Source organism: Phalacrocorax aristotelis, chromosome 1 (genome assembly GCF_949628215.1).
Source record: "Phalacrocorax aristotelis chromosome 1, bGulAri2.1, whole genome shotgun sequence".
NCBI classification, from domain to species: Eukaryota; Metazoa; Chordata; class Aves; order Suliformes; family Phalacrocoracidae; genus Phalacrocorax; species Phalacrocorax aristotelis.
This window is the reverse complement of record NC_134276.1, coordinates 204,799,827-204,816,994: the sequence shown is the minus strand read 5'-3', so window position 1 is coordinate 204,816,994 and position 17,168 is coordinate 204,799,827. Positions and strand designations below refer to the sequence as shown.

Genomic DNA, 17,168 nt, shown 5'->3' with positions numbered 1-17,168 from the left:
AAATATTTTGGGGTTTTAGACAGTTTAAAGTACAAAACTACAATCAGCACTCACTCAGAAATTGTACTGCAATCCCTCAGTTTGTATAGCATTTCATTAGCATAACTTTTAGATGAAATGAGAATATTTTACAAATCCCATTATTTCTAACTAACTTTCCTATTTATAGAACTGTGGGAATTATATTGGAAAAGCTGCCTGTAAACATCTGATCTCTTTAATAATTCCACTTGTAAATTATTCAGTGTCTGTATCCACCAATTACGTAAGGACCATGTATTTGTGGTGAGCTCATTAAAATTGCATTGCAACCAACCTCCAGAATTCACCAATGGGATTTCATTATAAACTCAATAAAATTTTGATTAGGGTTCAGAAACAAGAGCTTGTCAAAGCAAATACACTTTCTTTGGAGCCCATATTCTGATGTATTGTCAGACCACTGAAATTTTTGTAAGCCTTTTAAAGAAGGGAATGCTAATTGGAGCCTATATTCATTGACACAATAAAAGTAAATTATATGAAAAACTCACACTGGAGTACCGAGCAGCTTGTAAGTCCTTAAATAGTTTAAAATACAAAAAATGTACAGAAACCACATCGGAGCTTTTGTAGTCACAGAGCCCCAGATGGGATAAATCCTTTTTGTCTTGACGGTGCAGTAGCATTTCCTAGTACCGACTTGAATATAATGACAGTCACTTCAACCCACTTCTGAAATGCGCTGAAGAACAACAAGCTTTAAAATATATCCAGAGGGGTAAAAAAGACTCACCTGTACCAAGGTTTTGGCTCTCCTTTTAGAAAGCACTATGATATTTTATGCTGTATGAATTCACACTTCTGCTTTTCACATATTTTTATGCATAATTTATCACCTTGTTTTGAACCATGACCCCAGTGATATCTTGCAAGCATTAACAAAGGGCAGTTTTAGTGATATTCTGCAGGGATTTATCTTTAAGGAATACCTTGAACTGCAGGACGTATCCAGGCTTCAGAGTTAAGTCTCGAGTCACTGCAAACCGGTCTCCATCTGATTTACCAAAGAGCATGGCGGAGGGGGTGGCAGAGCAGAAACTTTCATTTTTGGCCATCCCTTCATTGGCCAACATTAACCACACACTCAGCTGGTTCATAGGGTAATCAAATGCTGGCTTTTCATAAAAGTTCTGTTAGAAAGGAAAAGAAAAACAACAAGTACTATCACCTTGAAGTGTGACTTCAGAATAATTTCCAAAACTATCAACTTTCAAATGTTGTAAATTGTATTTTCTGTCATTTTCAAAAAAATGTAATTTCCAAAATTTCTGTCTTGACTTTTTGAGGAGATACATAATTACATCCTCTGTCACAAAGATTAGGAGCCTGATGGTTTTGTGATAAGATCCAGGTTATCCCCACCCAGAGAGGCACAGCTACAAACACTACAGGTGTTTCTTTAAATGCATGCAATATTTTCAAAGAAAATTACATTCAAAGAAAAGTCTACTAACAGAGAGGATGGTTCCTGTTTTGGGGGGGGATGGCCACAGCTTGCTTTTGTTATTACCTGTGGTAAAGTGGGATTAACAATGGGAATGATGTGCTTCTGCTTCTCTGACAAAATGATGATGTCATCAATGGCCCACTGATCATACCCTTCCCCTGAAAACACAGGCTGCCACCAGCGAAACCTTGTGCAAGGTGTCCTGGCTGCAGCTGGCAGCTCCAGATAGACAAACCTGAAAAACAGAAATTCAGAAGAACTTTAGGGAACACAGTTTGTGGAGAAATGGGAGAAATGCCCCTGAACAGGCAAAAGAGGCAGGAAAGCCAGTATCTATCGTACATGTAGAAGTTCTCAGAAATCCTCTACGTATCTGGATACCTATTTATACACTGCATATCAAGAAGCCTTCTTTGTCCTTCTTGTCTGTGGAGAATGTAAACTCTTTAAGACAATGACTATTTTTACTCTCTATTAGTATATTGCCTAGCACAATAAGGAACTGATTTGAACTCTTCAGCTTTGAATTAAGCTGTTCAGCTGATCCATGTTCAGCAAGTCTTAATGTTCTTCGGATGCCAGCAAGTAATAGTGAAATATGCTGGCAAAATTAATTTCTCATTCTCTTCTGCTGGTTGGTCTTATTTGTAGACAAAAGCATCCTTCTATTACAATGCCATAGATTCTGTAGCAGAGTTTTCTGCTGTGGATAAAAATATTTCAGCCCTCGCATCTATGGATCTTCATAAAAGAACTTCAGGTCTTCTCAGATAGTTTGCTTTGTGTTCAACTTAGGAAACACCTTACAAAAATGATGTTAAATAAAAGTTAAAGTTTCAAACCTAATCATACTTATGCTAAAAAGAACAATATTTAGTTACTGGTTCAGTCCTATTTCAGGCATCTTACATGTATGCATTTATGCATATATTTCTTTGTGTACTCTTTCTTTATACCACGTGTTTTGTACCACAGACCCTGCTTCACTTGCTGGTTAGGCAGAGAGAGGTGGAGGAATTGTTCAGGGCTACAGGGAACCTTCTTTTCCAGAGGATTCCTAGATCTATGTGTTGGAAAATAAGGAATTGGAAAATAAGATCTGGACCGTATTCAGTAAGGATCATCACTCTTGGTTACTCAGAAAGGCAAATGTTTTGTCTAAAAATAATGTATTAGATCGTCCCAGTGATGAAGCTGTAGCTTCATCAGAATGTAGCTTCTTTGTTGGATATGTCCTGTAATTTTTACAAAGTAGAGGCTAAACAAAGTTCAATGTCTTTATACTTTCAAGTGCTTAGATCACCTTCAGAAAAGGACAGTTTGCTGAGTTACAGAAGTCCTTCTGAAAATGTTGTTCATTGCAATGCAAAAAATGACAAGATGGGAAGATAAAATTATTTACATATAGAAAGACATGAACTGCAGGTAATAGAAATCATGTTAATACCTATGCAGACAAATGTAATTAAACTTTTCACTAACAAGCTATCTTGCAGCAAATATGAGATGCTGAACATGATTTCTTCTCCTTAAAAATTTCTTTAAAGGAGTTTTCATTGTGTGTGACATCAGGTCTGAAACAAGAGTCAGAGGAAATGGCAGATATCTACATCTCTTTTGCACAAGTTCTGTGTTTGCTTGCTCATCTTTTGTGCATTTTTGTCATGTTTCACATGGGAGGTGAGTGATTGGAAACTTTATATTTTTCTGCAGTTTTTTCAAGGCTTGCTTTCACTAGATTTTTCATTCCTGGTGACAGAGGTTTACTGTAGCAGCCTGGAAAAGCTTCCACGTAATGATGGCTTTTAAGTATTATAACTTGAAAATATTATTCATGTTTTCATAAATTGAGAAATAGTTTCCTTTAAAGAGCTGATGCAGTATGGATTTAATTTAGACCAAAATTATACCTGGGTTTGCTGAAGTCAGAGAAATACATTTCTGCTAGTAGCTGCCAGTTGATACCGCCATTATTGCTGTACTGCAGCAGCACACCTTCTTCTCTGCTGTCTGGTTTATTGCATGAAGAACTGTCTCCTCCTATCTGGATGTAAAACTGGACAAAATCCACCCAAGTAGTGTCCAAATCCCAGCTTACCAACTGTCTTTTTCCAGCCTACAATACAAAGAACAGAGGGGGGAAAATAATATTAAATATAGAATCACAGAAATATTTAGGTTGGAGAAGACCTTTAAGATCATTGAGTCCAACCATTAACCTAGCACTTCCAAGTCCACCACTAAACTGTGTCCCTAAGCACCACATCCAAATGTCTTTTAAATACCTCCAGAGATGGTGACTCCACCGGGAGTCTCCCTGGGCAGCCTGTTCCAATGCCTGACAACCCTTTCAAGTAAAGAAATTTTTCCTAATATCCAATCTAAACCTCCCCTGGTACACCTTGAGGCCATTTCCTCTCATCCTATCGCTTGTCACTTGGGAGAAGAGACCAACACCCACCTCACTACAACCTCCTTTCAGGTAGTTGTAGGGAGCAATAAGGCCTCCCCTCAGCCTCCTCCTTGCCAAACTAAACAACCACATCTCCCTCAGCTGTTCCTCATCAGACCTGCTCCCCAGACCCTTCACCATCTTCATTGCCCTTCTCTGCACACGCTGCAGCCCCTCAATGTCCTTCTTGTAGTGAGGGGCCCAAAACTGAACACAATATTTGAGGTGTGGCCTCACCAGTGCCGAATACATGGGCATGGTCACTGCCCTGCTCCTGCTGGCCACACTATTCCTGATACAAGCCATGATGCTGTTGGACTTCATTATGACACCTTCACTATGAATAGACATAAAGTCAAGCACAGATGAATATTGCGTAGAAAATTGCACAACATGGAGGACGTCAAATGTTGTGTTAACATGACTTTTTTTGTCTTTCAGTGATTTTGCTTGTCCATATTTTATGTCATAATCACTCTGGTGTGATTCCACAAGCAGTTTTATTACTACATTTCAACACACAGTGTTACTTCACAGCACAGTTTCAACACTACTATTTAATCTCATTCCTTCAAGTGCCAAGCACCTTTGGAAGGCAAAGAGCAGACTCTGGGTATCCAGAACCAGCTGGGGCTAAGTTGTTAAGCATTCAGCTTTTTAATGATAAAGCATAAAGCAGCAAAAAGACATTTCTGATGTCTCATTTCCCCAGTCAAATCTTGCACTGTGTAGGGTTTCCTGGTCATCTGAAATTATTGCCCCTATAATACCTGTTGCTTGAAGCCCATCTCCTACATGAGAACAAGGGAGAGGCATTTTCCTTTCATACCTCACCTGAATAGGATTTGTTTCTACACAATACTATCCTCTTTTTCTAGTAAGCCTTGTAAATCAGGAGTCTCTCAGCTAAAACCTGAGGATTTGGTTTCATGTTTGCCTGAGCATGGCTGAGAGAAAAAAATAGCTTTATAAAATTTAGTGAACACCTTTTCAAAGGATGTTTTCGCTTTCTAGAAGGAAAGAGCTCTTGGACTCTGACACTGTGGGTAACATGGTCACTTTGTGCATGTTGGCAAAGGAAGGCGGAGCATATTCAGCTAAAAAAAGTTTTAAGGTTTAGGAGCCTTTTATTGTAATTGGAATTATCCTATTCCCCTCTTCCCAGTGTGTCCTGCTGCTTGAGGCCAAGCTTGTGGGCTTGCACATCAACAAGCCTACAAGATGCTGATATGTGATATGAAGCTGCCTGCAGCAAGGCAGGACATGGGGCGAGAGCAGTGTCCCCGCAGAGGTGACCCACGTGTCCCATGCCTGGCACAGCCCTGCCCCAGCACAGCGCCGTGCTGTTATAGGTAGGGCAAAGCCACATAAGTGCAGCTGGAGAGGGAACGCATGAATCATACCTCTGCATTCATTAAAAGTAGCTGCAATCTGGCACCGCCCCCCAAAATGGAGCAGAACTGGCACCACACCTACTGGTTTTAATTCCCTAAAATGTCATGGGTTTCTGACCACCTCCAAGCAAAAAATGTATCAAAAAGAAAAACGTTGGCTAAGTTATAAAATGATGCTTATGTTTTAAGTAAAATTTATGTTTTTCCCTGTCTCTCACTTGTACATCCACAATCCTCCTGACAAACTTCCAGACAAATTTGAGATAAGCAAGTGGCATGATCTAATTGGACATAAGTATCAAGATTTATGAGCTGAAATTTAAAATATGATCTATCTTTTTTAGTAAGATGATACATGAACCTTTGACCCTCAAAAATCTCACTTAGGTTAGAGTCCTATTGAATTATGCCTGCTGTTTTGGTTTATTTGTTAGTTTGTCCCCAGCCAAGTAAAGCCCTCCTGGAAGGTGCTGTGACAGTGAGATGGGCTCAGTCTTGGGTGCAGCCCCAAGCTTCCCAGTGCAGCCCCACATGGATAATTCTGGCCAGGGTGACACTGATAATCTCTTGGCAGTTTGTTTCCACAGCTTCTTTTGGAGACCACAGCAATTTTAAATGATGATCATCAAATCAAAGTAGTAATGGATAATAAAGTTGCAAACACTCTTGGTGTCCCAGGGGCAGGTAGGTCCTGTCTGGCTGAGGATACCCAACATACTGACCCACAGTGGATCAAGGTCTGACTGTAAAACTGTTCCAGGTAGGTTTTCCGTGCCTCCACCCCACAGCAGCTGTGCCTGCCAAAGGGTTAACTACAGAACCAGGTTAATTGAGAAAGGACATGAGTGACATAAAACCCCAGAGGAACTGCAGGGGGTAATTGAAAGCTCTCTGTATTGCAAACACACCTACAATTGATTAAAATGAGTTGTAAACCAAAAGATAGAGGGTTGGCAGAATAAAGCCGACATTAATTCTGGCAGTAGTAATTGATTATGGCAGTAAACATCAGACATCCAAATAAAAAGTGGCTATTTGAGCAAATGCATAGAAATTGAGCCTGTGAATATGAGCTCCCAAAACAATACAGAACTGTTGGGCAACTATAAAAATAATTTTTTATTTCCTAGCAGCATGGCCACTAGATGCCTTGAAAAAGATCTGAACAGAAATTAAATAAGTCACCTTCTGTTGATGGCACGCAGACTGCTTCTACTCAAGAAATGAATGATAACCTAACCCTTAGAGATCAATGGAAAGAAGCTAAGAATTTCTAAATTAGGTTTTCACTCCTCCTTAGCAGAAATCAGAAGAAAGATCATAGCAGGTTAATTCTAATTTAGCAAACTACTTTGAGAAACTTGGCATAAGGTACTGAGCCAGAAGGAAAGAACAGAGAAGACAATTATATAAAAAAATCCAATTATCACAATTAGCTAGTTATACTGATTAGTCTATTATGAAATTTTCAGTGCAGAGCTGCATTTCCAGGGGAGCTGGATGTGAGACTATGTAGGAGTGCTGAAAATTATTTGATGGGTTAGATTTTTGTAATGAGGTAAACAACACACAATTACACAGCGTTGCATATTGAGTTATTCTTCTGGGACTAATCTGGCTCTCATGACAGCAGTGGCAGTTTGATCAAACCTTTAAAAGAGAAGCACATAGCTGCATTTATACTATTCCTTCCAATTAAGAAGAAAACAAAACCCAGTACTGGACATGAGGAGCAACAATAATAATAAAAAAATCTGTGATTACAACCCATAATCTTACATCTGGTCATAAAGATCTCTTTTTATTTTAGTTATAATTGCTATTAATTAGCAGAATTCCCTATATCTTTTCCCTGCTCTATTATTTTTGTCTGCAGAGTATCCAATTTATACAAAAGAGTATCCTCCCACAGGCTAACCACTTTATAAAAGTCTGGAGGGATTTTCACTAGTTTTTGTCCTGTGACCTCAAATTAAGCTGCTTGTCCCCTGGAAAGCCGACCTTTCTCCATCCCTCACAGAGAACAGTACAGAACAAACAAATAAGAACTGGAGATTGCTGAGAAAGAACAGAGTCTCAAAACAGAAAATGCACAATTAAGACAGTATGAAGGTACACACTTCCCAGCACACTGGCGATTTACTTCCTTCTATTTCAGCTCATATTCCTTGAATACATAATGCATGTGTCCCTCCGTAGGTCTTTTGATTGCTTTGTTATTTACCTGCGGAGCACAGCTGTGCAGTTTAATGCACTTACACTGTGTGCTGCTTTCTGCCACCTTCCTTTTCTTTGCCGTGTAACTACATCATGCTCCATTCAAGCCCACATTACGTGCCTTTCTCAGTCTCCCATCCCTCATTAGTACCTTGCTGAAGTAGAGTGAGGAGCCAGATGAGATGACCCCACAGCCTTCTTCAGGCTTGACGATCTCTCCCCCAATAATTTCCTGCCACTCTGTTTTCAGGCTGTCTGGGTTTTCAAAATCAGACATGACAGTCGAAGGAAGGGGATTTTCAGGCTGACATTCAGTACCCCGAAACCCTGAGTCACACCTGGAAGGAAGCATAAACATAACAAGCTTTTAAAGGCATTATTTGACACAGGCAATTACTTAAGGTGGTGCACTGACCTTTTAAAATTAGATGTGAAATAACAAATCATTCTGGGATTGGAATTTTTGGATCCTGGAAACAAATTCGAATAACTGGATAATGGAAAAAAGCTATATCTTATTTCTGAAAAAACCCTGTGGTGTCCAGAAAGCTGGCAGGCAGTAGTCTGTGCCCTTGGCATTACCCCTAATCAGCAGGTGCCAAGCAGTGCTGACTGGGTCCCTGGGTCCTTGTGCAAAGGCCTGGAGGGCCCACCAGGACACCTGCAGCAGGGCAGCTCTGTGCCACTGAAAGCTCTTCCTGTGCCTGGATCTGCCAGGGGTATGGATTCACCCACAGAGAGGTGTGGAGCAACCGGCTCTTAATGTTGCTTGAATGGCCTAACCCCTCACAGAGCTTTTATTTTTTAATGTTTAATCTAAAAATAAGAACAACAGAAAAAAATAGTGTGCAGAATAATAGGATACCTGAGGTATTGGAAGACCATTTTTAAGAGGAACTGGCAAATGCTTTATACCTGCAAACACCATGGTCGCACCAGCCGTGTCCGCTGCACATGTTGGGACACTGCTGTCCGATGTAGATGTTGTCTAAAGCCCATTCATCCTGGGCTGTGTAGTAGCACTGACTCCAGCGGAAACGTGTGGCACTGGACCTTAAAACCAATAACAATGCTTTAATTTATGGTTCTTTACACAACTGTAAGAAAAAAGATCAAATGTAACTGTAAAAAATAAAGCAAGTTGATACCACAATCACAGGCCAGCCTGCAAAGACTGTCACAACCAAATTAACTTTCTAGATGATGCCACTAGGTGCACAGGGCTATATAATGGACTTTCCAGTCATTAATGACATTTATGAGGAAGGCTGCAGGGGTGTTACAGGGACTTAGTGCATTATTTTAAGATAAACTGCAATGTATATTATTAGATTTTTATTGTGTGCCAAGTCTTTGAGGATGCAAGGATGGAAAACTAGAAAGATGGCCCTACAGTGTGACTTTGATTTTTATATTTTGGTCACAGTTAACAGGCTATAAGTTGTGTAAAAAACTTTCTTCTGATATTTATTATTTTAAAAAGTCAATTCTATTAAAATAAAGTTCTTGAGAGTAAGCATTTCTCCCCTTTGAATACTGGTTATTTGCATTCAGTAGGTGACTGGGTTTTTCTGGATACAGAAATTTGTTTTTGTCAGGATGATTCTAAAATAGATTTTGCTTACATATCACTGGTGACATTAAGATCATCAGTTTTTGACAAAGATCCTGTTTCATAGCACCTATTTCTTCCCATATTGCAAATAACTTGCTCTTGGCCAGCTACTCAGACAAAATCCATAACACCCAAGGTTTGTGGCAGGGAATCATTGGATTAGATTACTTACCTATAGATAAATAAGCTCTGGATATAGACTCATTAAGGTTGGAAAAAAACCTCTAAGATCAAGTCCAACCATCAACACACCACCACCATGTCTCCTAAACCATGCCCTGAAGTGCCACATCTACATGTTTTTGGAACACCTCCAGGAATGGCAAGTCCACCACCGGGAGTCTCCCTGGGCAGCCTGTTCCAATGCCTGACCACTCTTTCAGCAAATAAATCTTTCCTAATATCCAAACTAAACCTCCCCTGGTACACCTTGAGGCCATTTCCTCTCATCCTATCGCTTGTCACTTGGGAGAAGAGACCAACACCCACCTCACTACAACCTCCTTTCAGGTAGTTGTAGGGAGCAATAAGGTCTCCCCTCAGCCTCCTCCTTGCCAAACTAAACAACCACATCTCCCTCAGCTGTTCCTCATCAGACCTGCTCTCCAGACCCTTCACCATCTTCATTGCCCTTCTCTGGACACGCTGCAGCCCCTCAATGTCCTTCTTGTAGTGAGGGGCCCAAAACTGAACACAATATTTGAGGTGTGGCCTCACCAGTGCCGAATACATGGGCACGATCACTGCCCTGCTCCTGCTGGCCACACTATTCCTGATACAAGCCATGATGCTGTTGGCCTTCTTGGCCACCTGGGCACACTGCTGGCTCATGTTCAGCAGCTGTCAGCCAGCACCCCCTGGTCCTTTTCCTCCAGACAGCTCTCCAGCCACTCTTCCCCAAGCCTGTAGCGTTGCATGGGGTTGTTGTGACCCAAGTGCAGGACGCGGCACTTGGCCTTGTTAAACCTCGATTGTAATAGTCTTCAGTGTTTGTAATATTCTTCAAGCAGAAAACCTTGCTGTAGTTTCTCCTTTCTAGTCAGTTAGTTAGTTCCTCTTCAACAGCTTTATTTTTCTTTATTATGGTGGGGTCAGGTAACATTATCTATTAAAAAATTGCTTGATGTTGACCCTCTAGGAGATTGTCCAATGTGATATCGACATTGTCCATGCTGAGTGACTCCTGCTAGCCAAACCTAGCCTGACATCTACCACATTCAGAAAGCAAGGCCCAAGAAGAAACTGAATCATGAGAAGAATAATTTTTGTCACTGTCCAGCCTTTCCAAGCTGCCCTGTAACCCATGCACATCCAACAGGTTACAGGCGTGGGCTAGTGGCAGCACCCAGCTCGTGGGCGCAGGGACCCTCCACTCCATGCTCATGCTAGAATAAGATTAAGAAAAAAATACTGCATGTGAAGTGAAACAAAGAAATCATTAATTGCGCTGGAGCAAAAGATGCTGTGTCGGCTGGGTGACGAGTCTGGGAGCAAAGGGGTGGTGTGGGCAATGTGGGCACTGAGGCTGGGTCACAGAGCTGTGGAGGGGATGGACAGGGAAAGCAAGGCTGACTGCAGAGAATTAAAAATCAGGTGTTAAACTGGGGCAGATCTGTGCCTGGCCAAGGGCCATCTGGGTGGGCTAAGGATGAGAAGCAGGAGGTGGCTACAAGAAGTAGGAGCTTGTTTCTGAGCCACATGGCTACAGTACGATAGCATGGGATAAAATGCTATTACTCTAATTTAAGAAACAATCCTTCCCCTCCAAAAAATTGTAGAATGACCTCTTAAAATGAATACTGTAAAGGTGGCTGAGCCACCTGCTCACATGTATGGAAGTGGAAAAATGTATAGAGATGGTCTGTGCAGCTAAAATGGACAGTACAGCAGTGCACTTAAACATCCAGTTGCATGCTGCAAGCATACAAAGTTTGGTTTAGCACATGCTTGGAGAAATTTTTAGAATAGCAATTTTTAATTTCTTTAAAAAAACAAGTGACGCTGCCTAAGGAATTGATTTTTAATTGAAATGATCCTTGTTGTCTGTTTTAAATATCTGCTTTATATTGAAAATACTGTAAGCATTTTTACAGCATGCAGAACTAATCTGTGGGGGCAGATCTGCCGATTAAATACTCCCTGAGGATATAATGTATTGATGGGTTATATTACAAGAGCTATGAATTATCCATTAGAAGTGCACAATGCCAGTAATCTGCACGCAGACTTCGCATAGGCACAATGGACAGTGCCTATCACAATTCACCACAATTATTTACTGTTTATTTTCTGAGTGCTCTGAAGCCAGCGCATCACCTCAGTGGTGGTGTTCACGTTCGCTACAGAGCATCAATGGCACCACAGAGAACCCTGACAGACTGTGTGCTTCAGAAAAACAGTAATGACTGGTGTTAACTCTCATGTGCACTGAGGAAAATAACAATAGTGAAACCAAGGAAAGCTTTTATAGCAGACAAAAAAACCCCCATGACCTCTCAGCACAATAAAATTGTGTCATGTTGTTTGTCCAGGTGACAGGAGGGAAAGCATCACGACCAGGCTGCTATGGTTTTTGTTAGAGAGGTGTGTGGGTAGAGGTGAGGTGTGCGAGTCTGCAGCTCCAGGGGTGTTTACAGCAAATTAGGGGGGGATTTACAGTGATACAGGGGACATTTGGACATCCCGTGGAAGTCCCTTGGTGCCCAACAAGTGGTGGTGCCCCCTGAGCACAACTCCTGGTGCTGCTTGGACATTTCCCCAACCACTACTGGGTGCAAACATCCCTGCAGAGCTGCCGTGTGGGTGCATCACAGCTGGTTTTGGGGCATGGGGCTCACACCCACCCTACACAAACAGTGGGGAGAGCCCACCCCTGGGTACTAACAAGGTACACCTCTCTGCCCAGGGGAGCACTGCACCTGAAACCCTGCTGAGAAGACTCCCTTGCAGCACTGCTGTGGGGCTGTTCCCAGGGCTGGGCCCACACTGCAAGGCACAGAGCTGACACAGGGGCTTGCATGGGTTCCACCTGAGCAAAATATTTCCCTGGATAAGCTCATCGTCCTCCTCCTGATGCAGGGAGCTGCCTGGCTGTGAAGGACTGTCACCCTGCAAGCAGCAGAGCACAGAGCTGCATGCTGCTGGGGCAGCTCCGTCTTCCTCCTTGAGTTTCAGATGTTGGCTGCATGTCAAGCTAAGGGTGACCTCAGCTCCGCTTGTTACTTAGAAGCTTCCCCAGATGAATGCAGTGATGGCAGGAGATTTGTTTCCCTCATTTAAGGGGAGGGGAGGAAGGGAGGAGCCGCATTGCCGACAGAAGATGAACATGCGGCTAAAACGGAGGTGTGTGCATCAGCCGGACGGCTGGGGACAGTCCCCAGGGAGCCACATCCTAGCAGGCAGGGTTATTTTCAGCTGAATACAATGAGATCTCTCCCCTGGGGACAGCTTTGCTGCTGTGGGAATCCCACGCCCCCTGAGCTGCAGCAGGGCGAGGGGCTGCCCTCGCCTTCCCACCCGTCAGAGAGGTCATGGTGGGCATGTGGAAAACGGGGCCACTATCACACGGCGTCAGGCAACCACCTGTGATTCCTTTTAGATTCAGATTCCTCTCTGGGTGAGGGAAAATGCAACTTAGGCTGAATTTGCAATTGCAAAAGCAACACCACTGAAGAGCCAGTCCTGCTTGCTGTTTTTGAAAGCTTTCCAAGGCTGCTCTGCACCTCAAGGTAACAACAGCTTAAGAGGATTATGCTGTTAAAAATGGTAATCAACAATTTTAAAAAGCCATGTTAATTAAGAAAAGAGAATAAGGAGCTGAGTGTCAGCTGCATTCTCAGTGATAAAATACTGGCTTTCTGGACAGTCACCATTTGGACATCTAGTCAAATGGGAAGTGCAGTATCAAGGAGTTATCAAACTGTTTTACTAGAAGCAAAATAAACCTCCCCAGTTCCTTGTATTTCTTCCTTTCTTTTTATGCTACTGGAAGGCAATCTGGCTTTCTGATCACATTATATCTAAGTCAGGTTGATGTCAAATAAAAGTCACTGTTGTTCTGTGACATTTTATATAAGCACAAGGAAATCATGGTGAGTCCCAGATGTACAGTGAGTTAAATGATGTTCCTTCTGTTATAAAATTTTTCAGATATGTGATTTAAAATAAAATCATTTTCTTCTCTCCTGCTATTAAAAAACCTAACGATCTAATGCAAATTTGTAGCTGATAAAATTATATTTGCTACTTTCTGAGTTACCATAATTACATTTACCCAATTATCCTGAAACTCTTATTCAGTCATTAGGTGTTGATTTGTTTATGAAGTCAGCAACTGACAGCTGCTTGTATCTCATTAAGGCCTGTTCATATGTAAATGACTCCCATAAAATTGAAATTAATTTTCATCAGTGTTAGGAATGTTCAGTTCAAGTACAATACAATTTCAGCAAGCAGGTGCATACATTTCATTTCTCCAATACAAGTCTCACTGTTGCAGCATATTTCCTAACACCCCAAATCCTGATAACACAGGGATCTTGTATACTCATGCTTGCCAGATGCAGATCGTCTACAGATGTGCAGAAATACCAGCACACCCAGAAAGTTTTACAAGAGAAATAGGTGCTGTTATGAACAATTTTTTGGCTGCATGAGCACAGTAATACAGCCTGCCACTACCTATGCACCCAAGGTGCAAACCCTCAGCAAAGGGCTGTGCACGCAGGGATAAAAGCTCTGGCAATCCTAACACGGGTGTGCAGGGGTGTGAGGGCATGTTGAGGCTACCAAGGGCCAGAGCAAGTCTAACAAGCCCTCAGGCCCTGGTCCTGAGTCCTCGTTTAAGTGGTTTGTTTCCCTGAGCTCTAAGTTCAAGGTGGGCTGTATTTTTGGCAGCCCTTGTCTTGTGGGGCTGAGTCAGAAGGAAGGGCCCCGGAGTGCCCTACCCCTCACCCTGGTTTTGGGAAGGCAGACCTGCCTCTCACCCTCTGCATTGGTTTTCCTGGTCATTACTAAGTTTTCACCCATGGGTGATTGTTGCAGCACAGTGTGGGTGAGGGAGGGAGGAGCCCTATGGACCATACTTGCTACCAGCCCCCAGGATGATCCCCTCTGTGTGGCCAGCCCGGGGGAGGAGCTCTGCATGTCAAATGTTCACCAGTAACCCCCAGGTTTCTAAAGGCAGAAACTTGCCCCCTATTGGTATGTGTGCTTTAAAAATGTGAAAAAAATCCCCTCCCAATCTCAACCCAAAGGAGCGACTGAGCTCTCAGTCTGCTCCTCGCTGGTGGAAAGGGGAAAAAAGAAGGAGAGCAGCTGAGATGTGTGGTGTGTTGGATTGCTTTTGGAGGGGAACATGCAGCCATCCTTCCTCTTCACCCCAATTATTCTGCAGCGCTACACAGTCATACTGAAGAAGTGTTTTATGCAGAGCAAAGTAATGTTCAGTGATAATTTGTGCCTTAATTGCAAACAAAACTCTGCTAACAGACGGGAATCCCTTCAGATACAAGATTGGGAAATATTTACGATTTGTGCACAGCATAAAACAGGAACCCAGTTATTATTTCATCATAATTTTTCCCCACAGTCTCCTACATTAAAATGGAATTATTTGCTTCTGTCACCTCATATGCTGAGGAAAATTATTAGACCCTAAAGAAAAAAAACCCCACAAATTGGTATTAACATAATTTATACAGTGTATAATAATAATTTTGAATACAGTATATATCTTATAAATAAATTTTAAAATAACAGCCTACTTTGGAGTATATCCTGCAAAACTGTAGACGCTTTTTAAGCTCCTAAGTGCCTCTGTAAGACACAGCTTTTACAGCTGGTGGCACATAACGGCATTTAGTACATTATAATCTAACTACAAAGCAGCTATTCATAGACTTACTTGTGCCATTTGGTATTATCTGACCTGATACACTTTAAGGATTCAATATCTGCCCCGATATTTTGCCTGGAAATATGAAATTCTCAATATTGTCTGTACAGTAAAAATGGCCAGTATGTTGCAAGAAGGTATGATCCTGAGGTGTTTGATAGAAACAGGTTGTGTTGAAGCCATGGAGAGTGCAGAAAAATGAAGAAAGTCAGGAAAATACAATGATAAGTTAATCTGAGCAAGCTTTCATTGCAGTTGCTGTGATGGATTCAGGTCAAACATAAGCAAGGTGTAACTCTAATTGGAAAACTTTAATTCTAAAATGAAGGAAGCCCTTAAGATTCTTGAGATTTATGACGACTCTTTATTTGTATGTTATAATAAAGCTTTTAAAATAAACAATGGAAGAAATAATCTAGTAAAAAATGTTAGGGCAGGCAAAACAAGTTTGATTAGAATAAGATGAATAGGGTAGTGCTTTCTGATAATTTTTGTTGCTGTTTTTTGCAGAAGAGAATGTTATTTTTGAAGACATGCTATAAAAAGAAACAAGAGGTAAAAAATTCCCAGAAATGAATCACTAGTTATTGTTTATACAAGGCTTTGGTCTGAAGATGTAAACAATAAGGAATGTGCAAAATAAAAATTAACAATCCAAATAAAGGCTTCCTCCAGTGGGCCATTTACAGACAAGCACCACTATTTTTGAAAAGGTCTGAACTTTATTAGAAGAGTCACAGAGTGTATTAAAAACAATCCTAAACAATAGTTTCTGGTGACTTCACCAACATTTTACTCTCTAGTTATGTAAGGTAGGCCTCTTATGTTAAATACCTGCAACTGGGTCAGCCCCGGTATGCTGGCACCCCTCACCAACTGGCTTGAGTACAGAGTCCTCTACAGAGGACTTGATCTCTGTCATAGTAATATCAAAGTAGATGAACTATCTGCACCCTAAAAAAAAATAAAAAAATTGCTCACCAAGTCTTCTGTGGTAAAAGGACGGTGATTCTCCTCCACTGAATAAATTCACTGGAGTGGTAAATACTTGCTGATGTAAACTCCTGACAGCTTGGCATACTGGGAAGACATTCCTTGAAGTAAAATATTTCAGAAAACAGATTTAATGTTGAGGCAAAGCTGGGAACAGAAGTGAGAGTTAAACATTCATGGAACCAGGAGCTCACCTAGGTCCAGATGTTGCAGTAAAAGACCCAGAAGCAGAAAAACCCTGGTATGATCAAAAAACTTTCTCAGAAAACTAACAGTAGTACAATTCAGGATAGGAGAAAACCATATGACTCATTTAAAGAGGTATGTTTGGCATTAGTGACTAGTAATTTTTTGTTGCCCTCCATGAGGATGTCTAGCTCATTCTTTTACTGTTCTCACCCCAGAATCTAGTGCTGACTATGGAGTAAGTCTACAAGGCCACTGAGGAATAAGTCTAAAAAAGTGACCTCCAGACCATTATACCAGTAATTTTAAAGAACTACTTGTGAGGCCTGGGGGTGTTGGCTCTCCCCACTCCCTCCATCTGCAGTGGGGAGCAGCAGTAGGAATGGCCAGAGCCATGCAGGAGCACCCAAACACGGTCTACTGAAGTTGCCTCCAGAGGCCCTTACTATGCTCTGCAGCTGTACTACCTTTGACACCTACAGCAAGTGGTGTAGATTCCTCCTTCCTGCTTCTGTGATTCTTCCTGTATTTAACTCAGATTCCTAGAGAAGTCTATTCCCAAAATTTTCTTTTTTTCTTTTCAGAAAATCTGATTGTTGTCACATTTTTATATTAAATACAAACACAGTCCATTTTCCCAGCCTCATACAGTTTTCTGGACCTGCCTTTCCCATGTTACTCCATTTTTTGCAATACTCCATTCATTTATTTATATATTGCTCGAAGAGCACCCAAAACTTCTGTGCCATGGTTTTAATAAGGTATTAGTAAAGAGCTTGAACATTAATACCAACCTATACGTTCCTTTTCTAGCTACCCATTCAGAGAGTCCCTTCTGCCACTAATGCCCCAACATGGCTCCGACTGACTGTCCCCACCTCTCCAAGAGTCTTTTGGTGTTCACTGCTGTGCTCATCCCCATCTAG

At 41.6% G+C, this 17,168-nt stretch overlaps 1 protein-coding gene across 2 annotated transcripts in view; it reads right to left on the bottom strand.

Moving 5' to 3' along the window:
* Window positions 1-17,168, bottom strand: part of RELN (reelin) — a 297,550-nt gene that overhangs the window by 71,738 nt on the left and 208,644 nt on the right. For both annotated transcript variants that reach the window (XM_075081418.1, XM_075081419.1), the window contains exons 22-27: window positions 16,045-16,157; window positions 8,468-8,605; window positions 7,704-7,890; window positions 3,400-3,605; window positions 1,553-1,724; window positions 972-1,172 (exon numbers count right to left, since the gene is read on the bottom strand). In XM_075081418.1, coding sequence (XP_074937519.1) covers window positions 972-1,172; window positions 1,553-1,724; window positions 3,400-3,605; window positions 7,704-7,890; window positions 8,468-8,605; window positions 16,045-16,157 — 1,017 coding nt within the window. The remainder of the gene's footprint in view (window positions 1-971; window positions 1,173-1,552; window positions 1,725-3,399; window positions 3,606-7,703; window positions 7,891-8,467; window positions 8,606-16,044; window positions 16,158-17,168) is intronic.